Below are 20,532 nucleotides of genomic sequence, written 5' to 3'. Positions count from 1 at the left end.
ACTCCCTCTTACTACAAGTCTACAAGGCAGAAATACCACCACCACCCTATGTGCAGAGGATGCCCAAGACTCCAGAACTCATAACCAAGGAAATTTAAGCCTTGGCCCTTCTGATCTCAGAGCTGGGCATACTGACCAGGTGGGAATCAGAATATGCCACCTCTAAATATGCCACTCTGTCTTCAGAACTGTTCAGAGCTGTTCCAGCAGACAGGCTTTCTTCCTTGTGAAGGTGTTTCCCCTCTCCCCTCTCAGGAGCAGAAAATCCCTCCTGGGGAACAGGGAGGGCGGTGGGAGGTGCATCTGCATAAACAAACATCACTAGAACAATCCTCACCTTCCATCTGTGTCCCCATCTACCTAGAAATCCAAGCCGCCTCCTCCCTTTTCTCAATTCTCCACAATCTATGACCCTTTATTAAAATGGTATATAAGCTCCTAGGCTGGAAGGTTTTCACCTCTTTTCTGTGAGGCTCCCATGGACACACTAAATAAACCTTCTCTCCCGGCCATTGATAGCTTCATCTGCAGGTCCCACTCACTGAAAATAAGAGGTTAGAAGTATTTTTCCCCTCCCAACACTCCCTAGTACAAAGTGGGACACACCTAGTTTCAAATTCCCATTCTACTGCTTGCTGTCTGTGTGATATCTTAGCCAAGTAACTTATCTTCTGAGCCTCACCTTCTGCAAAACAGAAATAGCAATGACATTTACCTCACAGAAGTATCACGAAGATTAAGTAAACCACCACATGCCAAGTGCCTGGTATACAATAAGTTCAATAAATAACTGCAATGACAGTGAAGAGCAATGACAATAATTATCAGCTGCCCATCCTTGGCCTCTGCAGTGGAGCCAGACTTTTACCTGCTCACCAGGTGGCAGTAGTTGTGGATAATACTCTGAAATCAGTAAAATTCAGGGCTCACATCGCTAGAGGTTGCCAAGTGCCTTAGGAATGCACTAAAATTCAACACTGTTTAAGCATACCTGGTACAGTCATCCAGTGAGAATTTTCAAAAATCTCCAAATCACAGCAGAATTTAAGCAGGCCTTTCTCTGAGGACTGGTTGCCTGCTACCCTGTATCAGACTTCACCTAACTGGGCAGTTTTCATAAAACCTCCTCACTGAACTGCTGACCCAAGCTTTGATGCTCAGGTCCTGTAATAACACCTTCCACTGATTAAGCACTGACCGTGTGTGGGATCTGTCACAGAGAAAGCTTAAAACTCTTCCCCTGAAGAACCTCATAGATAAGTGAAACTTGGGGTGAAGCAGGACTAGAACCTAGCTTCACTTGATTGCATAGCGCATCTTTTCCACTGGCAAACAATACTCTCATGAACATTAGAATGCTGTGTGCCACAGCACCTGCTCAGAATCCACAGCGACAGGCTGGAACAAACAGAGGACAGCCCTGTTGCAACACACCAACAACAATGCCAACAGTTAGCATTTAGGTACCACCAAGATTTTTGATTCTTTTATGTGCCAGGAAATGTGCTAAAAACTTTTCCTTCATTTCTTGTTTAATGTTCTCAATGAAATGCTATTACTACCCTCATTTTATAAAGCTGAAATGGTTTAGAGGCTAAGCAGGTTGCCCAAGGTCATGAAGCTAACAATTTCTGAACCTGTGCTCTTAATCTGTGGCTTGGTTAAGTGCTGGGACCACTAGAAGATTTCCAATTTGAGACAGATGCTCAGTGACTGAGGGAGCTGAAAATCGAGGTCTCAGCTGCAGCCTCTGTGACCCTGGTCAAGTGACTAAACCTCTCAGGGACCTCCATTTCCTCATCTATAAAACAAGCCTACTACATGCCCTGCTCACTGACTGCCCAGAGGTGAAAGTGTCACAACGAATATGAAAGCTCTTTCGGAAAACAACAAAAACCACCCTAAAACCTCACAGGCTGATCTCGAATCAGGGAGTAAAATAAGGCCTTGAGAGCAACCATCATAAATCCATCTCCAAGCATAACTGAATGTCTACAAGCATTCTTTGCTGGAGGAACAGAGAGCATAGGCCTGAGGAGCACAGGGACCTGGGTCTAAATCTGTACTGGGGTCCTAACTGGCCACATGTGACCTCAAAATAGTACTTAACCTTTCTGGGCCTCAATTTCATATGTGAAGTGGGGTGATTATGAAATACATGTCAAGTCTCTAAAAACATCTTTACTTTTATTAGATTGAGTTCTGTAGTCTAATGCTAATGGACATCAGATATAAATTTAAATATGGTATTTTGGGGAAGATTTGAGGATATATAAGATAATCATGGATCAGATCTAGGTCTTACATTAATGAGCTGTGGCTCTAGGGCAATTTATCTCCGACTCTGCTTCTGTGACTGTAATGACACTCACTTGATAGGGTTGTTATGGGAAATGGATGAGAATAGCCTATGAGGTGCCTCTTCAGTCTCTGGCCCATGGTGGGTGTTTATGGATCGCCAAGTACCATCCCTCTCTCCAGGGCAACTTTCACTTTCTGAGTTCCCCCCTCTGTCCTGGAAGCCTAGCTGCTCTTCCAGGATCGGGACTCAGGTTGTCTTATGTGCCAAGAGCCCTGAGTGACATGTGCTCATCATCTCCTTGTCATGCGCACAGCCAGGATACACTTGTTCCTATGCTCCAGTATAACCAATCCAAAGTTCTCTTAGGTGTGACCTCTAGGCTTTGACCTTCCACTTTCAAAGTCGTGGCAAGCCTTTTGCCATGCTGGGGTTCTCAGCTCCACCTCATCTGCATTGAGCCCATTCCCAGGCGTGGGCCTGGCACCCAGCAAGTGCTCAGTAAAGTGCAAACTGCAGGTAGTGGAGCTCCTGGAACACACCATTCTCCTCTCAAAAAACATGAGTGTGACAGGCATGTAAAATGACAGGCACAGTGAGCTACCACTGCAGTATGTGTCAGATCACAGCGCTGGCATAAATAGGAAAGTGATAAATTTTCTTAGACTATTCTATACACTCTTTGTAGCACAAAGCACAGCTAGAAATTTTTAATTCTTGTTTTTAAAATTATGAAAAATAATTCATAAATTCATAGAGATACAAAGATAAAAATTATGATTTTTTTTCTCTTTTCCAATTCCATCTCTTTAAAATAAACCAAGTTAGTAATCTGGACTATGCCTCAGCAAAACTTTGCCCATGATTAAAACACACACATAAATACAGGAGTTCTCACTCCATTCTTCTCACTTTTTAAAAAATGAAATGAGACATTAAATGTAAGACTGCATGGCTTAGTTTTTTCCTACGGTTGTGGCCCAGTGGTAGAGCACTTGCCAATCTGTCATGAAAAACAACCATGAAATTCAATATAAATAAATATAATTATTTTAACTGTGATATGTACCATAACAAGCGCTACCACAATTTATGTAACAAGCCCCCTAATGAGACTTTCAGGTTGTTTACAGCTTTTCCCACCCAAAAAATGCTGCAATAAATATTCTTATATACACACTCTTACATGCTGTTACTTTACCTATGAAAAGATATTCACAGAAGCAGGGCTGTTAGGGAATAATTCATTATTTCTAATAGCAATGTATATAGTACATAGATGTTATTGTATTTTTTAATGAAAAACTTAACCAAAGAAAATCAGACTTTTTGTATTTTATTTGTACATTAACAGTTCCTTTTCTGTTTACATACTTAACCTAGCTTTCTACTACTAGTCTTTTTCTTATCAACTTATAAGACTGCCTTGTGTACAACAGGGCAATGTTTTCTAAAATTTAACTGAGATTGTGAGATATGTTTGGTTTTTACTCATGATTCCTGGCTCAAAATCCTCTCTTCAGTAAGGATCATGAAAACTAGAATTTCTCTTCCCTGGCACAGGCCAAAAAAACATGAATCTCTCCCCGCCTTTCTGACACAGGTGGACAAAAGAACTTCTCTGAGGTAGCCTTGAGAGCAGACCATAAGATCCTTCTCCCTCCAGAGGGGTCAAGAAGAATCTGAATAGAGAGGACTGGGGTTCCCCACCTAGTCTGTTAGCATTATGTCATACCCTTTTCATCCAATCACATTTTAACACAGTTGCTCATACTTCAGTCACACCTAAGCAATAAAGTCTCCATAAAACCCAAAAGGACAGGGTTTGCAGAGCTTCTGGGTTGCTAAACACATGGAAGTTCCTGGAGAATGGCTCAACAGGAGAGGAAATGGAAGCTCGGTGCCCTTCCCCCATACCCCAACCTCTGTACACTTCTCCATTATCCTCTGTAATATCCTTTATGACAAAGCAGTAAACATGCTTGAGTTCTTTGAGGTGCTTGAGCAAATTAATTGAGTCCAAGGAAAGCGTTGTGGGAACCCCAATTTACAGCTGGTGGGTCTGAGGCACAGGTAAAAACAAGCTGGGGCTTGTGACTAGTATCAGAGTGGCAAAGACTGTGTGTTTGGGGGCCGAGTCCTCAACTTGTGGGATCTGTCAGTATCTCCAGGTAGACAGTGTCAGAACTGAATTGGATTAATAATAGCACTCAGCTGGTGTCTGCTGCAGAATTAACTGTTTGCTTGCTGGTGGTGAGAAAAAACCACTTTCCCCTCCAATATTGGGGATTGAACCCAGGGGCACTTTATCACTGAGTTATATCCCCAGCCCCTTTATTATTTTTTATTTTTAGACAGGATCGTGCTAAGTCGCTGAGGCTGGCCTCCAACTTGTGATCCTCCCATCAGCCGCCTATTACAGGGGTGTACCACCACATTGGGCTCCCCACACTGTTTTTAAAAATATTTTTTAGATGTTGATAGACCTTTATTTTATTCACTTATTTATATGTGGTGCTGAGAATCGAACCCAGTGCTTCACAGATAGGCAAGTGCTCTACCACTGGGCCACAACCCCAGCCCCTCCCCACACCTTTTGAAGTCACAGAAATATGTGTTGTAAGCATTCTATAGGAAAAACTGAGTTTGAATGGGTTTTTCCTTGTATAACATCAGAAACATATTTTTCCAATTGTCTTTTAACTTATTTATGGTGTGCTCTATAATACAAAAACTGTTAAATTTCATCTAGATAAATATATCATTAACCCAAAGATTTTTTTCCTTATGTTCCTAAACCTTTTAATTTTTACTGTTTTGGTTTTTTTAAAAATTTAACCTTCAGTGCAAAGCAGTGTATTTGTTTGAAAGACAGGTTCTAAAGTTATTTATTTTTTTGCTGCTGGGGATCAAACTCAGGGTCTCTAGCATGCTAGTCAAGCCCTCTAACACTAGACTACATCCTCAGCCCTGTAACATTTAAATCATGTTCTTAATCTTTGTAATATCAGTTTTATCTTCTTTTCAATATTGAAAGTTAATCCATCTGCAATGGTTTATTTATGACGTGAGAAATAATTCTAACCTTATTCTCTTTATTCTACATAAATACAAATGGCTATAAACCATTTAATATGGTTTATAGAAGTCATCCATTTGGTATTTGATTTAAAAAATGAACACGTGACAAAACCTGGAAGGAACAGGTACGTTTCACAAGAGAAGGTGATGGAGTAAAAACCTGAACAAGGAATAGCTGTCTAATAAGCAGACCTTAGCACATTCAAGGTAAAAGCTAGCAGTGTAACATACAGGCATGCAAAGCACCCGAGAGTAAAGAAGCTAGTGTGTGCTTGAGCAGCACAGATACAAAGTTACATGGGATCTTTGGTTTCTCCAGTTTACCAAGGAAGATCTAGAACTAGGTAGGTTAGGGTATTAAAGGTGCTGTGCTCCATTCTTTCCATCATCAGGCTGAGGCTCAGATCCATTTTTCCCTAACAATCCACAAAACCAGCACCACTCATCCATGACCCTGAACACACTGTTTCCATTTTAGGTAGTCGCTCCATAATAACTATAAACCTGTAATTGGGAAGTGAGGGCTGGATTTACTTGGATAAAGTGTTGACTAGTTTGAATACAATAGTTACTTGATGATGAGTAAGTTACTTCACTTCCCTAAGCCTCAGTTTCCTCTTCTTTCCCACCACTGCTCACTACACAGGTTTCCTGTTAAGATTAAAGGCAGGCCTTGGAGGAAGAAAATCCTATGGACATTTTTTTTAAGGCCTCTTTTCATGACATTCTGGATGATTCATTCCTTTAATTTCTCAAGGCTATTCTAAAATTGGGTTTGTTCTTTCACAGATCCAGCCAAGGCTCAGCAAGAATCTGCCCCAGACCACAGTGTGTTATCTAGAAGCTCAGCATGCACACGCCCAGTTCTGCAGCCCTGTCAAATCCATCAGCTAACAGAGCGCCAAGAAAGATACCTGCAGAGTCCCACGGGGCTATTACTCAGCTCTCAGACAGCACCTGGACACGCTTCCCTCGAGCAGTGGCAGACCCGCGCCCTCGCCAGGCTTCCTCACTCAGGTTCCTGGCTGGCTGGAAAAACACACCGTGCTGCTCTGCACAAGGCTGTGCAGGTGATGGCAATGCTCTGAGGCTGGCTCCCAAGAAAACTAGCAAGACAGCCAATTCCTCCCTTCCTGCAGCCTCTGCAGTACGACTACCCAGTGGGGGCCAGCCTTCTTATAGACAGGGGTTGTTCAAAAATACGTGGCCCCCATTTTACTAGAAATAACTTTCATCAAGCGCCTGTACTATATGATACAAAGGCAATTGATGTTATTAACTTTGTGGTCTTGGATGTGTCTCTAAATTCTTCTGAGCATCAGTGCCTTGGTTTGTAAATTATGTATAAAAGACAGAGATTAAAATAAACCTCACTGGGGTCTTGTCCTGGTAAATGAGGTGCCTGGCCTGAGCACATAGCCTCTAGACTAGTGCTCCTCAAACTGTTTTGATCATCCACTCCTGGCAGTGAAACATTTTAAAGCATGTATTTCCAATCAGTGCTTATTTAAGTCACATATGTATTAATATTTTATATATTACCTAATGAACTGCTAATATAAATCAGTGGTTCTGACCTCAATTCCAACCATTCTAAAAACCTTGAAATTGAATAAAAAATCCTGTTTTGCAATAATTTTTTTTTTAACATTCAGTGAAAAATCTGTATAGTTTTGAAAATATTAAGGGAACTATGACCATAAAAACATAAAATCACGGAGGAAACATGGGCTGAATCTAAAGACCAAGTTTCCTGTCCTCTCAGGGTGTACAGCCTGGTGAGGTTCAAGGAATGAAGACTATCAAAGGGAGGCAGGTCTCTCTGGTCTCATTTCTGGGGAAACGTGGTATTTCTGAGGGACTGTCAACTCCCCTTAGGGTATCCAGCGTGTACTTTAGAGGTTACAAAATATCTTCATCTCATCTCAGAAACACATTTCGTAACCGGACAGGGTAGGGATCATCTTCTGTTTCCTAAGTAGGAAAACTGGTCCTGAGAAACAGGCAGCTGCTATGGGGTTCCTGCCAGAGGAAGATGGAATGCCAGCTCTCTCCCTGGCACCTCCGCCGGCTCACTCCACAGGCAGCAGGAACCCCACAGACATGACCTCAGCATAGGTCCCTCCACCTGAGAGCTCCTGGAAAAGTTGGTGCCCTGAGTGTGGACAAGGGCCTCAGGGTGCCCCATGAGCGTGCGAGCCGTGACTCAGAATGCACTCAACACACACTGTTGGAAAATAAATGCAGCCGATTTTTATTTTCCTCTTTTCGGTCATCTGAATCATCTACAGCAAGCTGTTAATAACACATTGTATTTTCACAATGGGGGGGAAACCCCAGAAAATGCCAGTGAGAAAAACCAGTCCCCAATTCCCATATACACACAACTCTCTATAAAGAAAAAGAATGGGTCTGAGCAACTGTCTAGGACACAGCAGACCTGAGAATGTCCTGTTGTCTGTGCATAGAGTGGCAAATTGGCTGAGCAAAGTCACCTTCTGCCCACTCCTGAGTGCTCTATTCTATGGCACTGATCACCAGTGATGAACACTTCAGAATCAATAACTTACTTGCTTCCATATCCAAACAGGGCATCAAATCAATAAATATTAATCTAATGACTCAACTGGCGGTGTCTCTGGTCCTGGAAACTGACACTTCCAAGATCTGAGTCCACAAGCAAATCACAGATGGGAGTCCGACACACGTGACTTCCCCCTAACAGGTCATGGGGTAGACTGTCTTCAGATGATGTCTCAGGTGAAGAACTGATGGATTTCAAGTGGTACTCCACCTGGCCAGCAGTGTGTATGGAGGCAGGATTTCTGCAAAACTTGAGGACACCACACACAAAAATAAAACTCAAGACCTGGCATTCCTCCTCAGACTTCATACAGAAAAATTTAGCCCAACATCATAATACAGGAAAATGGAATCTTAGTTCAATGAGGCATAAACCATTCAAGAGAGTGGTCAAAATGCAATTTGCAATGTGAGGCAAGGTACAGGTAGGACAGAAAATCGTGCCCATAACGTCAAGGAGGGTCTATGTAAGGCTGAGAGCAGGTCCTTAGGGATAACTACAGGTGGTCATGGATTGTAAGCTCCCCGTAAACCATAAGGAGGATTTAGCTGTCAAGAACTGAAAACCACAGTGGATTTCACAAGAAGAATGACACATGAAGCCAATATTTCTGCCAAGATAGGACCATTAAGGCAGAGAAGTTTACTTGTTCATCTTGAGGCTTTAAAAAATTCCAAACTACTGGTCCTGGAATGAGTGCTCACAATTTATTTAAAAAACTTCTTGTCATGTATACTCCATAAGTTATAGACATGCATCATAAAAATTAACTCATTTTCAATAAAAATGAGAGCACTCATTCTCTGACCAGCAGAATGGAGGATGTGCATGCGCACACACAGATGCAGACACACACACCCAAACGCACGCGCGTGCGTGCAGATACCTTCTGACTTCAAGTAACAGGATATCTGAAGCCCAAAGCTACAATACAAAATTGGAACTTCTTTAAAACATGGAGTTTGCAGATTACTTTAAAAAGAGACGGATTTCCTAAAGGCATTCTTTGAGTCCCTCCCATTGAACAATGTTCTCCAGGATAAATAGACTAGTTTTGGGGAGAGGGAAAAAAAAAAAAAACCCTTCCTGAGCCATTCGAGGAACTGATTTCAGTGTGTTTTCAGCTTGGAAGGGCAATAATGGACCCACAAGAATGAAAAGGGCCTCGAAGGCCCAAAGAAATCTGTTCAGACTTGGCTCAAAATCACCACTGTAGTATTTCTATTGAAATCCTCTACTTCTGGGGGCCTACAATTTATTAATTTTTACTAATAAGCTTATTTTAATTTAAAAAGATTTTTTAATAAATCCAGTTATCATCCACAAACAGAATACAGCCCAGAAGAAAAAATTCCTCAACCAATCGATTTTGTATGTCTTTTGACATTTCTTTCTTATCTTCTTAATAAAATGCTATTTTGTCTCTTATCTATTCCTGTCAAGAAAATTTCTCTCTCCTCCACTGAAAACCATGGGATTAAAATTAACATTACATGGCATTATGGTAAAATACTGAGTTTAATTGCCAACTACAGTTGCAACAGATTTCACACCATACCTTCAAATTTGAAAAAAAAAAAAAAAAAAGTTTAAAAAATAACTGGAAAATTTGCTTGCTTTCTACCCACTGATAAATTTAGTGTTTTACCTTTGAATATCTTAGACTTCATTCTGCATTATGAGCTGTTTCTTAAAATAAATTAACAAAAGGAAAATCTGGAGAGAACACACCACACATTGATTTTGCTTTTAAAAAACCACAAATCCTCTCTTAGAAAACTACTTGTTACGTAATTCTAACAAAAAAAAAAAGGAGAGGAAAAACAGAAGGCAATGAGAAAACCAAGTGCTTTGCAGAGAGAAAGCTGTGAAACTGCTCACAACAATCGAGCTGTAGATGACTTTTGCATCATATGCTTGTAATCAAATTATATAATACTGTCTTTTATTTCACAAAAATTAAAGGGTTTAAGACACTGAACTTTCAGATTAACAATGTTAGAGATTTCTAGGGCCACCATGTGCTACTAATCAACTAACATTTATTCCAAATATATCTTGGCATAAATTTTAAGGAAGCTACCATACAATAATAAAATACACATTTTGCTTTGAGATACATATGCATGCATACACACACACACTCACAAACACACACACTCTTTAAGACAGAATAAGATCTAGAGCAAGCAGACGGGGGAAGAAAGAGAGGAAAAGGAAAAGTAGGAGGGAGTGAAATTGATCAAATTATGTGGATTCATGAATATGGAAGAACAAATCCCACTACCATGTAAAATTACAAGGCACAATAAAAATTAAATTTTGTTCACAAAAAAAGAAAAGAAAAAGATCTACAAGTAGGTTTATCCTAGGTTTTTACTCCCAAGGAAAATTATACACATACATATGTTTAGGTGAGATTAACGTTTTTAACTCATTTGGTAGAATTAACATTCAGTCTGCCCATGCTTACTAGGAACCACACAACTTTCACTTTATAAACATACAGTACTAGCCTTGTTTTAAACAGCACCGAGAAGAGTAAGCGCTCTTCCTCAAAAGCCATACCTAACTTTCGATGCACATGCATAAAGCCATGCTGGCAAGGGCAGACATCTGATGAAGGACAAAGACAGATCAAGATGCCAGGCAGGGATATACTGCCCTGCAGGTCTGTGGGGCAGCAGATTTTCTTGCAGGTCCCTCACTCAAAAGGCTGGCAACCTAGTGCTGGTTTCTGATGAGATCTCTTTCTGAAGGGTTGCTCGAGTATCCTCAGGACATGGTGGCCGAACCCCTCCAAGGAAATGACTAGAAAGGGGGTTGAGGGGAGGGAGCTCTCTCTTTTATGAAGTGGCCTTGGAAACCAGATGACATACATTTTGATTACATTTCATTCATTGAAAGGGCGTTACTAAATCTGGCATGCATTCAAGAGGAAGGGGAATTAGGTTCCATCTTTAGAATGAAAAAATGTCAAAGAATTGCAATATATCTTAAAGCCTCCAAGTGCCCAACAAACTATTAGCTATTTTAAACATATATTAGCAAAAAGAAAAGGGGAAGAGAGAAATAGGAGCTTTGTGAGTACTAGTAAGGTACACTTCCTAAACTACCATGTTTCACAGATTAATAACATTAAGATTTCAAAATTTAGGAAAAACATGGGAAAACTGTAGGGCTTGGAGAATTCTCCTGTGCCCCAAGAAGTCTACAGAATTTTATTTTTAAAAAGATGTCCTCATACCCAGGAAGGACAAATGAAAGATAAATTCCCAAAGCAATTTTCAAACTAAAGGGCTTGCAGAGATGACAATTGGCTTTTCCAAAAATAATTTCTCATACAACACTATTTATTAATTAATATTAATAAAGCAAATGTGTAAAAAATAACATTCTAGAATAAGACCCTTCATAATTTTCAAGCATCTTTCAAATCACTCTGGGAAGTTGAGTTGCTGGTCATCATCCATTAGAAATATAAAAATGTTTCTTAAATCTTTAAAGAACATCATGAAGGTTTTCTGTCACTTAAGCACTGTGAGAAAACAAGAAAATTATGAAAACATATTGGGAAACCAGGGTTCAGCCTCTTATGGCTTCTTTGGAGAAGGCCAGAGCCCTTGGCTGGAACTGAGCGTTTGGATTCCCCTGAGCATGTATCATGGAAAGATACACACCACCACTGTTTGACTCATCTAGCTCTTCTTCAGAATTAAATGTCAAAGTGCTGCCCACGCAGGCTGACCAAAAACCCAGAGTGTGCTAGGCTGGTGTGTGACTGCAGACACCCACCAGGCTCCAGAAGTCTATGAGAGCTTGAAGGGATCTGGGTTCATCCCACATTTCCAAGCCATGGGCACAGTTACTACTGGGCCCCTTATCTGGGAACCTCTGAAGTCACCCCACAGACTACACTGCCAGTAGTTTACATTTGAACAACTCATTCATGAATATGCATGATTAGTGGATATTTAACAGCCATTCTCAGAAAGCCTCAGAAGGAGAGACCTTTCCAGTCTACGACAGTCATTTACTACTCATTCACCCAGCCCCTACCTCACATTAGGTAGAAGACAAGCACGGAGCAGTTGTCAAGAGCAGAGCTGGGGCAGCTAGGCTCTGCTGGCGTGACATGCTAAGTACTTTGGACACGTTCATTTGGCTCCCCAAGCCTTATTTCATCATCTATTAAAAGCACATAATGGTATGTACTTCCTAGGTTTACTTGGGCGAGATCAGCACAGCATGAGCACCCAGTGAATGCCACTTCCTGCCCTCAGCCCCTCCACACACTGTCTCTCCCCTTGCTGTACCCTGTAAGCTTTCCTTCAGAGTACTTTGTAGTTTCTAACTACAGTTACTTTCCAGTTTGATGACCTATAACGTTCTCTCCCCCACTGGACCGAAACATTCATGAAGAGAGAGACTGTCTAATCCCATATACCCAACATCTACAACAGCAGCATATGACAGGTGCTCAATAAATACCTGTTGAATAACCAATGTTGACAAACACACAAAATACAGAGATGAGTCACGGGACCAGCCCTCACCAAGGAGTCCACAGGTCAGTGCAAGAGGTATCCACTATAGCTCCAAGTCAGACTCACCTGGGGAGTAACATCTGTCGTTTTTAAATTTCAATACCTAGTCCTCCTCTGGAGCAACTTTAGGAGTCTGGGCCGAAGGGATACCTGTCCCTATTTTTGTTTTCTAAGAGTTCTTCAGATGATTCTAATGAACAGCCGGGGGCTGAATCACTAGTCTAATTCAACAGAGTTGGTCAGCAGTCACAATACACTGGGACATGGGTCTCCTGCAGCACTGTCTCAAAGGACTTCCTGTGATGAGGGAGATGTTCTACACCTACACTGACCACTATGTTAGCCGCTAGTCACGTGGGCCCTTGAGTCTTTGAAATGCGGCTGGTTAGACACTGAGAAACAGACTTTAAATCTTATTTCAATATTAATTTAAATTTAAAAATCATGTGCAACCAGAGGGAGCTCTAATGGATAGTAGAGACCCAGCAGGGAAAGCACATAGAAACCCTAATCCTGGTTGGGGGACCCAAACTCATCTGTGGCCCCATCTACAAGGAAAGCGCAGTCTAGTAAAGGAAATGACATCTCTACTCTGCAGAGACCCCCCCGAACGCTCCCCTTTACACCATGCAGAGGGGGTCATACACCATTTCAGGAAGGAAACCCTTTAAACAACTGAAGCATATCCCAAAGTAAAAAAGCCTTCATGTGAGCTGTTGGATGACAAGGTCATCGTAGCAAGGAAGTACGTTTGAAAAAGAGTAAAGATGGCAGCACCTCCTTGCTGTGCAGCAAGGGCCTCCCTTCTGCAACTCCCAAGCTCAGAGCCTCCAGCATGAGCCATAACAATGTGTAGAACTGACAGCTGTTCCTCAGGCAGAAAATGGCTCATTAAGCTCTTTATAAAATCAGACTGCTGCAATGTTATCTGTAGATTCATGAAATAAAATGGAGATGGCACTCATGCTGTGTGTTCTGGTTTGGATCTTAAATGTCCCCCACAGGGTGGTGTGTTGGAGGCCTGGTCCCCACTCATGGTGCTCCTGAAGAGGACGGAACCTGAAGGGGGGCAGGGTCTTGTTGGAGGAAGTTGAGTCATTGGGGGCGTGTCCACAAAAGGGTACACTGGGACCCTGGCACCATTCTTCCTCCTTGCTTCCTGGCCACTGTGGAGTGAGCAGCTTTGTTCTACTGCATTCCCTCCATCCTGATGTTCTGCCTTGCTACAGGCCCAAAGCAAGAGGGTGAAACAATCATGCACTTAAACTTCTGAAACCATGAGCCAAAATAAATCTTTCCTGCTTTTAAGCTGCTTTTCTCAGGTATTTTATCATAGTGGTAAAAAGCTGACTGATGGACTGGTTCTGCTAAGCATACCATCTACCTACCATTTATTAAGCATCTACCATGTGGCAGGTAGTGTATTAGGGGCCCTAAAAGTTCTCCTTCTGTCTATACAATACACTGCAAATTAGATACCATCTTATTTTATGTGAGGAAATTCAAGACTCACAGAAGTTAAATAATTTACTTGACTTTAACAAGTAGGGCAAAGCTAGGATTTAAACTTGGACCTACACTACTTGAGTTTCTTTTTAAAAAGGGTGTACTGTATTCTTTCTCTCTCTCTCTCTCTCTCTCTCTCTCTCACACACACACACACACACACACACAAATACCATTTGTCTTGTGTTTTTCTAAATCCTAATAAATGTTCCCATGAATCTCCTTGTACATATTATATTCCAAATATATTTTTCTTGGTGCATAACATACATAACTACAGAAAGTGCATAAATACTAAGAGTAGCATCTGAACAATTATCACAAAGTTAACATCATCATGTAACCACCAACCAAATCAAGGAGAAAACAAAACAAAACAAAACAAAAAAAACCAGTTATCAGTCCCTCAAAAAGACCACTGTGGCACTTCCTAGTTACTTACCCCTCTTACCACCCTAAAAAGCTAAGATCAATCCAGGGCCCACCACATTCATTAAGAAGAAACTTATTAAGATGAAGCAAAGGATAGAAGTTATGAATTAGGCATGGAATTTAGGCCAAAACTTAAAACAACTCTTGGTTACAAATAACAAGACCACCATTATTTATCTACCTTAATTAGATATTAATATTTTATTGAATATAAAGATTTAGGAGTGGTATCAAGAAACAGGGGTGTAAAAGGTGTTAACAATTTCAGATACTGTCTTGAGGCCTAGGGGTGTTGAAAGAAGAGACTATTAGGCTTCCACTTACTTAGGCTAGTGACTTTCAGCTCTAATGAGCGGGTTAGAGCCATCAAGTAACTCCTTTCAGCTCTTTAAGTGTACAATGATAAAATTAAGAGGAACCAGCATTTCCTGTTCTCCTATAACATTAGGCCCCTTAGTGAGCTGGAGATGTGGCTCAGTGGTAGAGTGCTTGCCTGGCATGCACAAGGTCCTGGGTTCAATTCCCAGCACCACAAAAACAAATAAAGAACATTAGGTTCCTTGTAGATATTAGCTCATTTAAGGATCTGAAACAACTCAGTAATACCACATTTCCATCTTACAGATGAGAAAAAAGGAGGTTCAAGAAAGTTAAGTGAGGAGGTAAAGTCTGTGACCCTACCATACGTACAATCAGAAAATGAGAAATAATATTCCATTTATGATTTATCAAAATGCATAAATGTACTCTATAGTCATGTATAACTAATTAGAACAAATTAAAAAAAATAAAGTGAAGTGAACACACATAAGCAGCTCAAGGTCACTTTGTTAATAAGCAGGTTCGAAGGAAAACCCTAATCTTTCCCACTTTGAAGCCTGTGCTCTTTGTGTTACAGTCTATTGTCATCCTTGCCTGGGTTTTCTGAGGACTTATAACCAGCAAACTGATTACTCAGAGGAGTGGCCTCAAGGCAGGTGAGCTGGTGTTGCAACAATGTTAACAAGATGTGAGTCAGAGCTGGAAAGCAATTTTATGTTTCGAGCCTATCCCTCTTACAGTACTGTAGCCTACCACTTCTTGTTGGTATCCACCGTTTTTCTTAATTTGGCTTATTTCTTCTTACCCATTAACACTTTTGTTCCCAAGTTGATAAAGTCACTAGACCAAAGTTAAAACATTTAGCCTTACGGGTTATTTGGCATCCCGTGGACCAACAATAAGATTGATGGCATGTCTGTCAAGATCTGGTAGACATTTGCTCTGATCTTCACACCAGCCCCTGGGGTTCACTTTAGCAACTCGGTGAAACCCTTTCTCTAAATAAAATGCAAAATAGGGCTGGGGATGTTGCCCAGTGGCCCAGTGCCCCTAAGTTCAATCCCCAGTACTCACCCCCCACCAAAAAAAAAAAAAAAAATCCATGGCAACTAATCTTTTTTTCTTCCTTATGTTAGGGAAAGAGTGTTAACACGAATCAATAATGTCTACGGTTTTCTGTTATCTGATTTGTTAAGTGCTTACCTTGACCAGAATTATATATTGCTTTTACAGATTTCTTCACTTTCTGCAAGGCTGTTCTATCTTGGTCTAGAGCCTAAAGGAGAAAAACAGGAGAAAAAAAAAAAAGATGTTGGAAAATTTGGTACATAAAGAATAAAAATAAATAAATAAAAAACACCTCATTCACAACTACAAGCACCAAAGCAGCAGCATACTGACACATTTATTATAATAAACCTTCGCACAGATGCAAGAGCTCAGGCTCTGAGTAACTATGCTTCTAGGGTAGTGTGGGCTCATTCCACAAAGCACAGCATTGCATGAAATGGTAACCTGGCAGCTGGTTGGTTACCATGCAAAGGATTTACAAGACGTTCAGGCGGGCGATCCTAAGATTTGTTTCCTTCTCTTGTGAGTTTACATCTGGAGAGGGAGAAAGGTGAGCCGAGATGATGGCATAGTACCCAGGAGACCAGAACACATCTTAGACCCAGGGCAAATTCCAGCCAGAAAAAACATCTGGGAGAGTGTAATAAGTAGGAATGAACTTCTCATAAGTACTTTTAAATCCAAGGATTTCTTTTAGTGTTAAAAAAAATTAAGTATGACATACGCAGTTGTATTTTAAAAATCGTCTACTAAGAAAGCAGAGTATGGAAATGCCACCACGATGCTAGTGATGCTCTTCAGTGATCTGAGGATGATGTAACAACACACATGCCACATGCCACAGTCTACCTGGGTTCTAAGTGGGATGCTGCTGACGACTCGTAAGTCAGGTGCTGGATATGCAATTACGGATAGTTGGTTAAAATTCAGCAAACTACACGTAGGATATGAACTCTTTTCTGTATGTATACTAACTTCAAAACCAAGTTTTCAAAGGGGTGTATTCTTTATATGTGGCACACTGAACTAACTTCTTAAAATGACTTCATGTCCTTTCTACTTCCCCAGGGTCTATGGTTCACAGGTTGGGAACCCTTACATGGTGTGTCAAGTTTTGGAAGGCAGAAGCAAAGAGCAGAACAATAGGCTCAAGTAGAAATATGGTTTAAAACACTGAGTGTACAATGTCATCCATTATAACACTTAAGCCTCAGAACTTCAGATGAGAGAACCGAAGCCCACAGAGCGTAAGCCTTCCCTGAAGGTCATGGAGCGCTGAAAGGGACAGTGCAATGGCACCTGTCATTCACATTCTTCTAAAGGGGATCTTCCCTGCCTTTCTAAACGTGTAGTTCCATGTGGTTCATGGGTCATTTTCCTTCAGCTCTCCAGACACCAAGGGCTGGTCAGGTGGGCACCTCTCCCATGCTGGGCTCTAAGTCCTTCCCAGGATTTCTGGGCTTGAGAACAGGGATCTAATGCCCAGTCTCTTTTTGATGAGGTGAGCCTGGGACCACCAGTGGTTTTCTTCTTAGATGTGTGAAGAATCTGGCCAAATCTGCCGTTAACAGAAATAAAGCAATAGAGATGAGGTGGAGAAAGTTCTGGTGCCTTCTGAGTCCTTGCTAACCTTACTGCAGTCCGAGTACATGAGACAAATTCTTTCTGTCCCAGTTAGCTGAGGTTGGGATCCTGTCATTTGCAACCATGAGTCTTATGTAATTCAAGAAGAAAAGTTTACAGAGCACTTCCTGCAGGCCAGGAAGAATACTCGTTATATAAGATACATATGCTTTCAATTATCTTCTTACAATCAATCTTTAAAAAAAAAAAACAACAACTCTGTGAAGTATCACCTTCATTTTTTGGATAAGAAACTGTGATGGAACTTTATTAAATATTTGTAGGAATGGAGGGAGGGAAAGATGAACTCATTTGCCCAAGGTCAGAGTCAGAAAGTGGTGTAGTCACATTTCACTTTAATGTCTATCAAATCCTAAGGTGCATGCTTTTCCGACTGGGATGCTGGTATGAAGACCAGGGTTAGCAGACTGTGAGTCTACTGCTACTTCCATCATGTCTCTCACTCACATTACGCCTCTGCAATTTCTACCACAGTCATGGCCCAATAGTACTTCTATTTAATTGATACTCTTCTTTAAGTTTACATAGAACTTTTTAGTTAAACTTAAATAAGTGCATCATAAATAGCTACAATTAATGGAAAACCAGGATCACGTCCATTAACAGAAGACACCCTAGAGATGGGCATGCACCATACCTCTAGCTATACAAAATGTTCATTTGCTTAGTATCTCAAGTCATCTTACACCAGGCAAGCTGCACACCACAAGTAAGAAATGTTTTCAGAGTCAGTTTCAGGGAAAAGATATACTTTGAGGTAAAGATTTACTATTTGTACTTTAGAGAAAGGGGAAGGCTAACTAATAAATATTTAGTGTGAAGCAGAAACCATACTGAGAGCTTTACGTGAATTATCTCAATTCTGTGGTAACTCCTAGGACATAAGTACTATTATTATATCCATTTAACAGATGAGAAAACAGAGGTGCAGAAGGGTTAACTTGTCCTAGGTGGCAGAGATGGAATTTGAACGCAGGTCTTAACAACAGAGCCTCTCTTAACTCCACCCAGTTCTGTATTCCAATGATCCACAATGAGCTGACACTGAAATTTCAGTCGGGTCACAGGGGAGGGGGTACGCACCAATTCTCAGAGATGGAACCCTGAGTTAGGAAATAAGACACTGAGGTTACTAAGAAAGCACAAAGAAAGAAAAGGATGCAGATGAGCACTCCTTTAAGAGACTGAATCCAACAGGTTTGTCCTTGGTGAGCTGTTTTTGTGGCAAGGAGGATGTTATAAATTAAATGCTAATAATAATAGCCATCATTTTTTCTAATACACACACTACTACTATCTCTTTTCCTGAAGAAAACCCTGGGTTTTGAGAGAGGTAAAATAGCTTGCTAGGTGCCCAAGACAGAAGCAGCCTGGGTCTTGTCCACCACAACAGCGATGCGCTGGAGAAGTGTGTCCCCACTCCCTGCACCTTCCCACCTCTCACTTCCCAGGAAAGGAGAAACGATCCACTCCTGGAAGACAGGGCCCATGGGTCCAGCTCTGGGAGTGATGACCATATAGACAGACCTACTCAAAGAGAAATGAGCGCGTGGGCTTTGACGTCCACGTCTGTTCAGCTGACAACTCTACATGAGCAAAAGCGCGCAGGAGATTCCAGCTGTACCATTTTATGAGACCATACATCTACTTTCCCTTTTGGGGACCTGGGGTGGGGTGAGAGGGAGACAGTCTCAGAATTTAAATTGAATAAAACTGATGTTTTACCAGTTCATCCATGAACCGACAGGATGTAACGTTCACGTATTGATTTTCAGAGGTAATTGACAGCACGCCCATTTGACAGCTGCAGTCAAATTAAGCCTGGGTGACACTTCTTTTTTTAAGCTCCAGTGTTTGGCCACTGGCAAAAAGAAGTCAAGTACAACACACTTTAAAGAGCCCATGTTTTAGAGAGCTGGAGGATGCTGTCCTTCCATCAAACAAGGTTCCCTCTAGCCATAAAATGTCTAAATGTGCTGCAAAGTTCTACTCCCTCAGATGCTGAACTGCAGTGACATACTATGAAATGTCATATACATAATTAGATAAGGGCTAAGAGGAAAATGGCAGATAATATAGGCTTATAAAATTCTACCTTCCCAACCATTGTATGATAAAATATGTGCCTGCAATTCTAAGGGTGCTTCTCAAGTTTACCATCTCAAAAGGGTAAGGGATAGGAAGAGAATGAAATAACAACTGAAGGCATGTGGGAGAACATGCCCATCTTTAGTAAGAGAAGAGCATCCGACCTGTTCAGACTCTGGCAGCGCTGCACTTCACATTCTCTACGTACCTGCAGAGGAGGATGCTCGCCCAGGAGAGCCCTTCTGACCTCAGCATGGGGGCTTTCTACTTTTATTTCCCACACAGCCTTAACTTTGGTTACCTGAATTCTGGACACCAGAAGACACTATGGAAAAAGCAGCATGTGAGACTGGGTAGCCAGAGGGAGTGAGAAACAGCATGCACACTGGACACAAGAAGGAAAAATCCCTCAAGGTCACTCAGGGTAGAACGAAGGTCAAGTGTATCTCGAGTTCAGCGCCAACAACAGCTGTTCTCAGTCGCGTACACAAGTCCAGCCTCCCCTGCTCCTAGCTGGGGCAACTGCCCAGGCTCATTCCTCTGCCTGTAACCCCCTTCCTCGGGCTCTAAGTGACTGGCTCTTACCAGTCCAATTAGAACTCCGATTAAAAGCCCCCCACCTGAGTCTTCTGTGGATACTTTAAAGCCATGAACCCTTGGGCCACTCAAGGTCTCCTTTCAAATACACTTCATTCTGTTTTTCGGAGCATTCATGATTTATGTATTTTTATGGTACTTAACAATCTCCACTAGAAGACTGAAAGCTCTATGCAGGCAGGGGCCTTCTGTAAACTCAAAAATACTTAAGACAGAGCAAAAAATGACTATATATGGACACGTGAACTCAGTAGCACAGTTCCACCAAATGAGAGACTATGCAAAGTTAAGAGCTGCCTTGAAAGTGGTTGAATAGAATAAAGCTTTGGATTCAGAAAACATGGGCCTCTGTAATTTTTTCA

At 41.4% G+C, this 20,532-nt stretch overlaps 1 protein-coding gene and 1 non-coding gene across 9 annotated transcripts in view; one reads left to right on the top strand and one right to left on the bottom strand.

The window, feature by feature from the left end:
* Positions 1-20,532, bottom strand: part of Asap1 (ArfGAP with SH3 domain, ankyrin repeat and PH domain 1) — a 330,237-nt gene that overhangs the window by 126,442 nt on the left and 183,263 nt on the right. For all 8 annotated transcript variants that reach the window (XM_047548811.1, XM_047548846.1, XM_047548821.1 and 5 more), the window contains exon 4: positions 15,974-16,046. In XM_047548811.1, coding sequence (XP_047404767.1) covers positions 15,974-16,046 — 73 coding nt within the window. The remainder of the gene's footprint in view (positions 1-15,973; positions 16,047-20,532) is intronic.
* Positions 14,912-14,984, top strand: Trnaa-ggc (transfer RNA alanine (anticodon GGC)). Its single transcript has one exon. It is a non-coding gene; the product is annotated as a tRNA-Ala (tRNA).

The sequence above is a fragment of the Sciurus carolinensis genome, chromosome 1 (assembly GCF_902686445.1).
Source record: "Sciurus carolinensis chromosome 1, mSciCar1.2, whole genome shotgun sequence".
Taxonomy (NCBI): Eukaryota; Metazoa; Chordata; class Mammalia; order Rodentia; family Sciuridae; genus Sciurus; species Sciurus carolinensis.
Note: the sequence above shows the minus strand (reverse complement) of the source record. Positions and strands in the feature narration are given on the sequence as shown.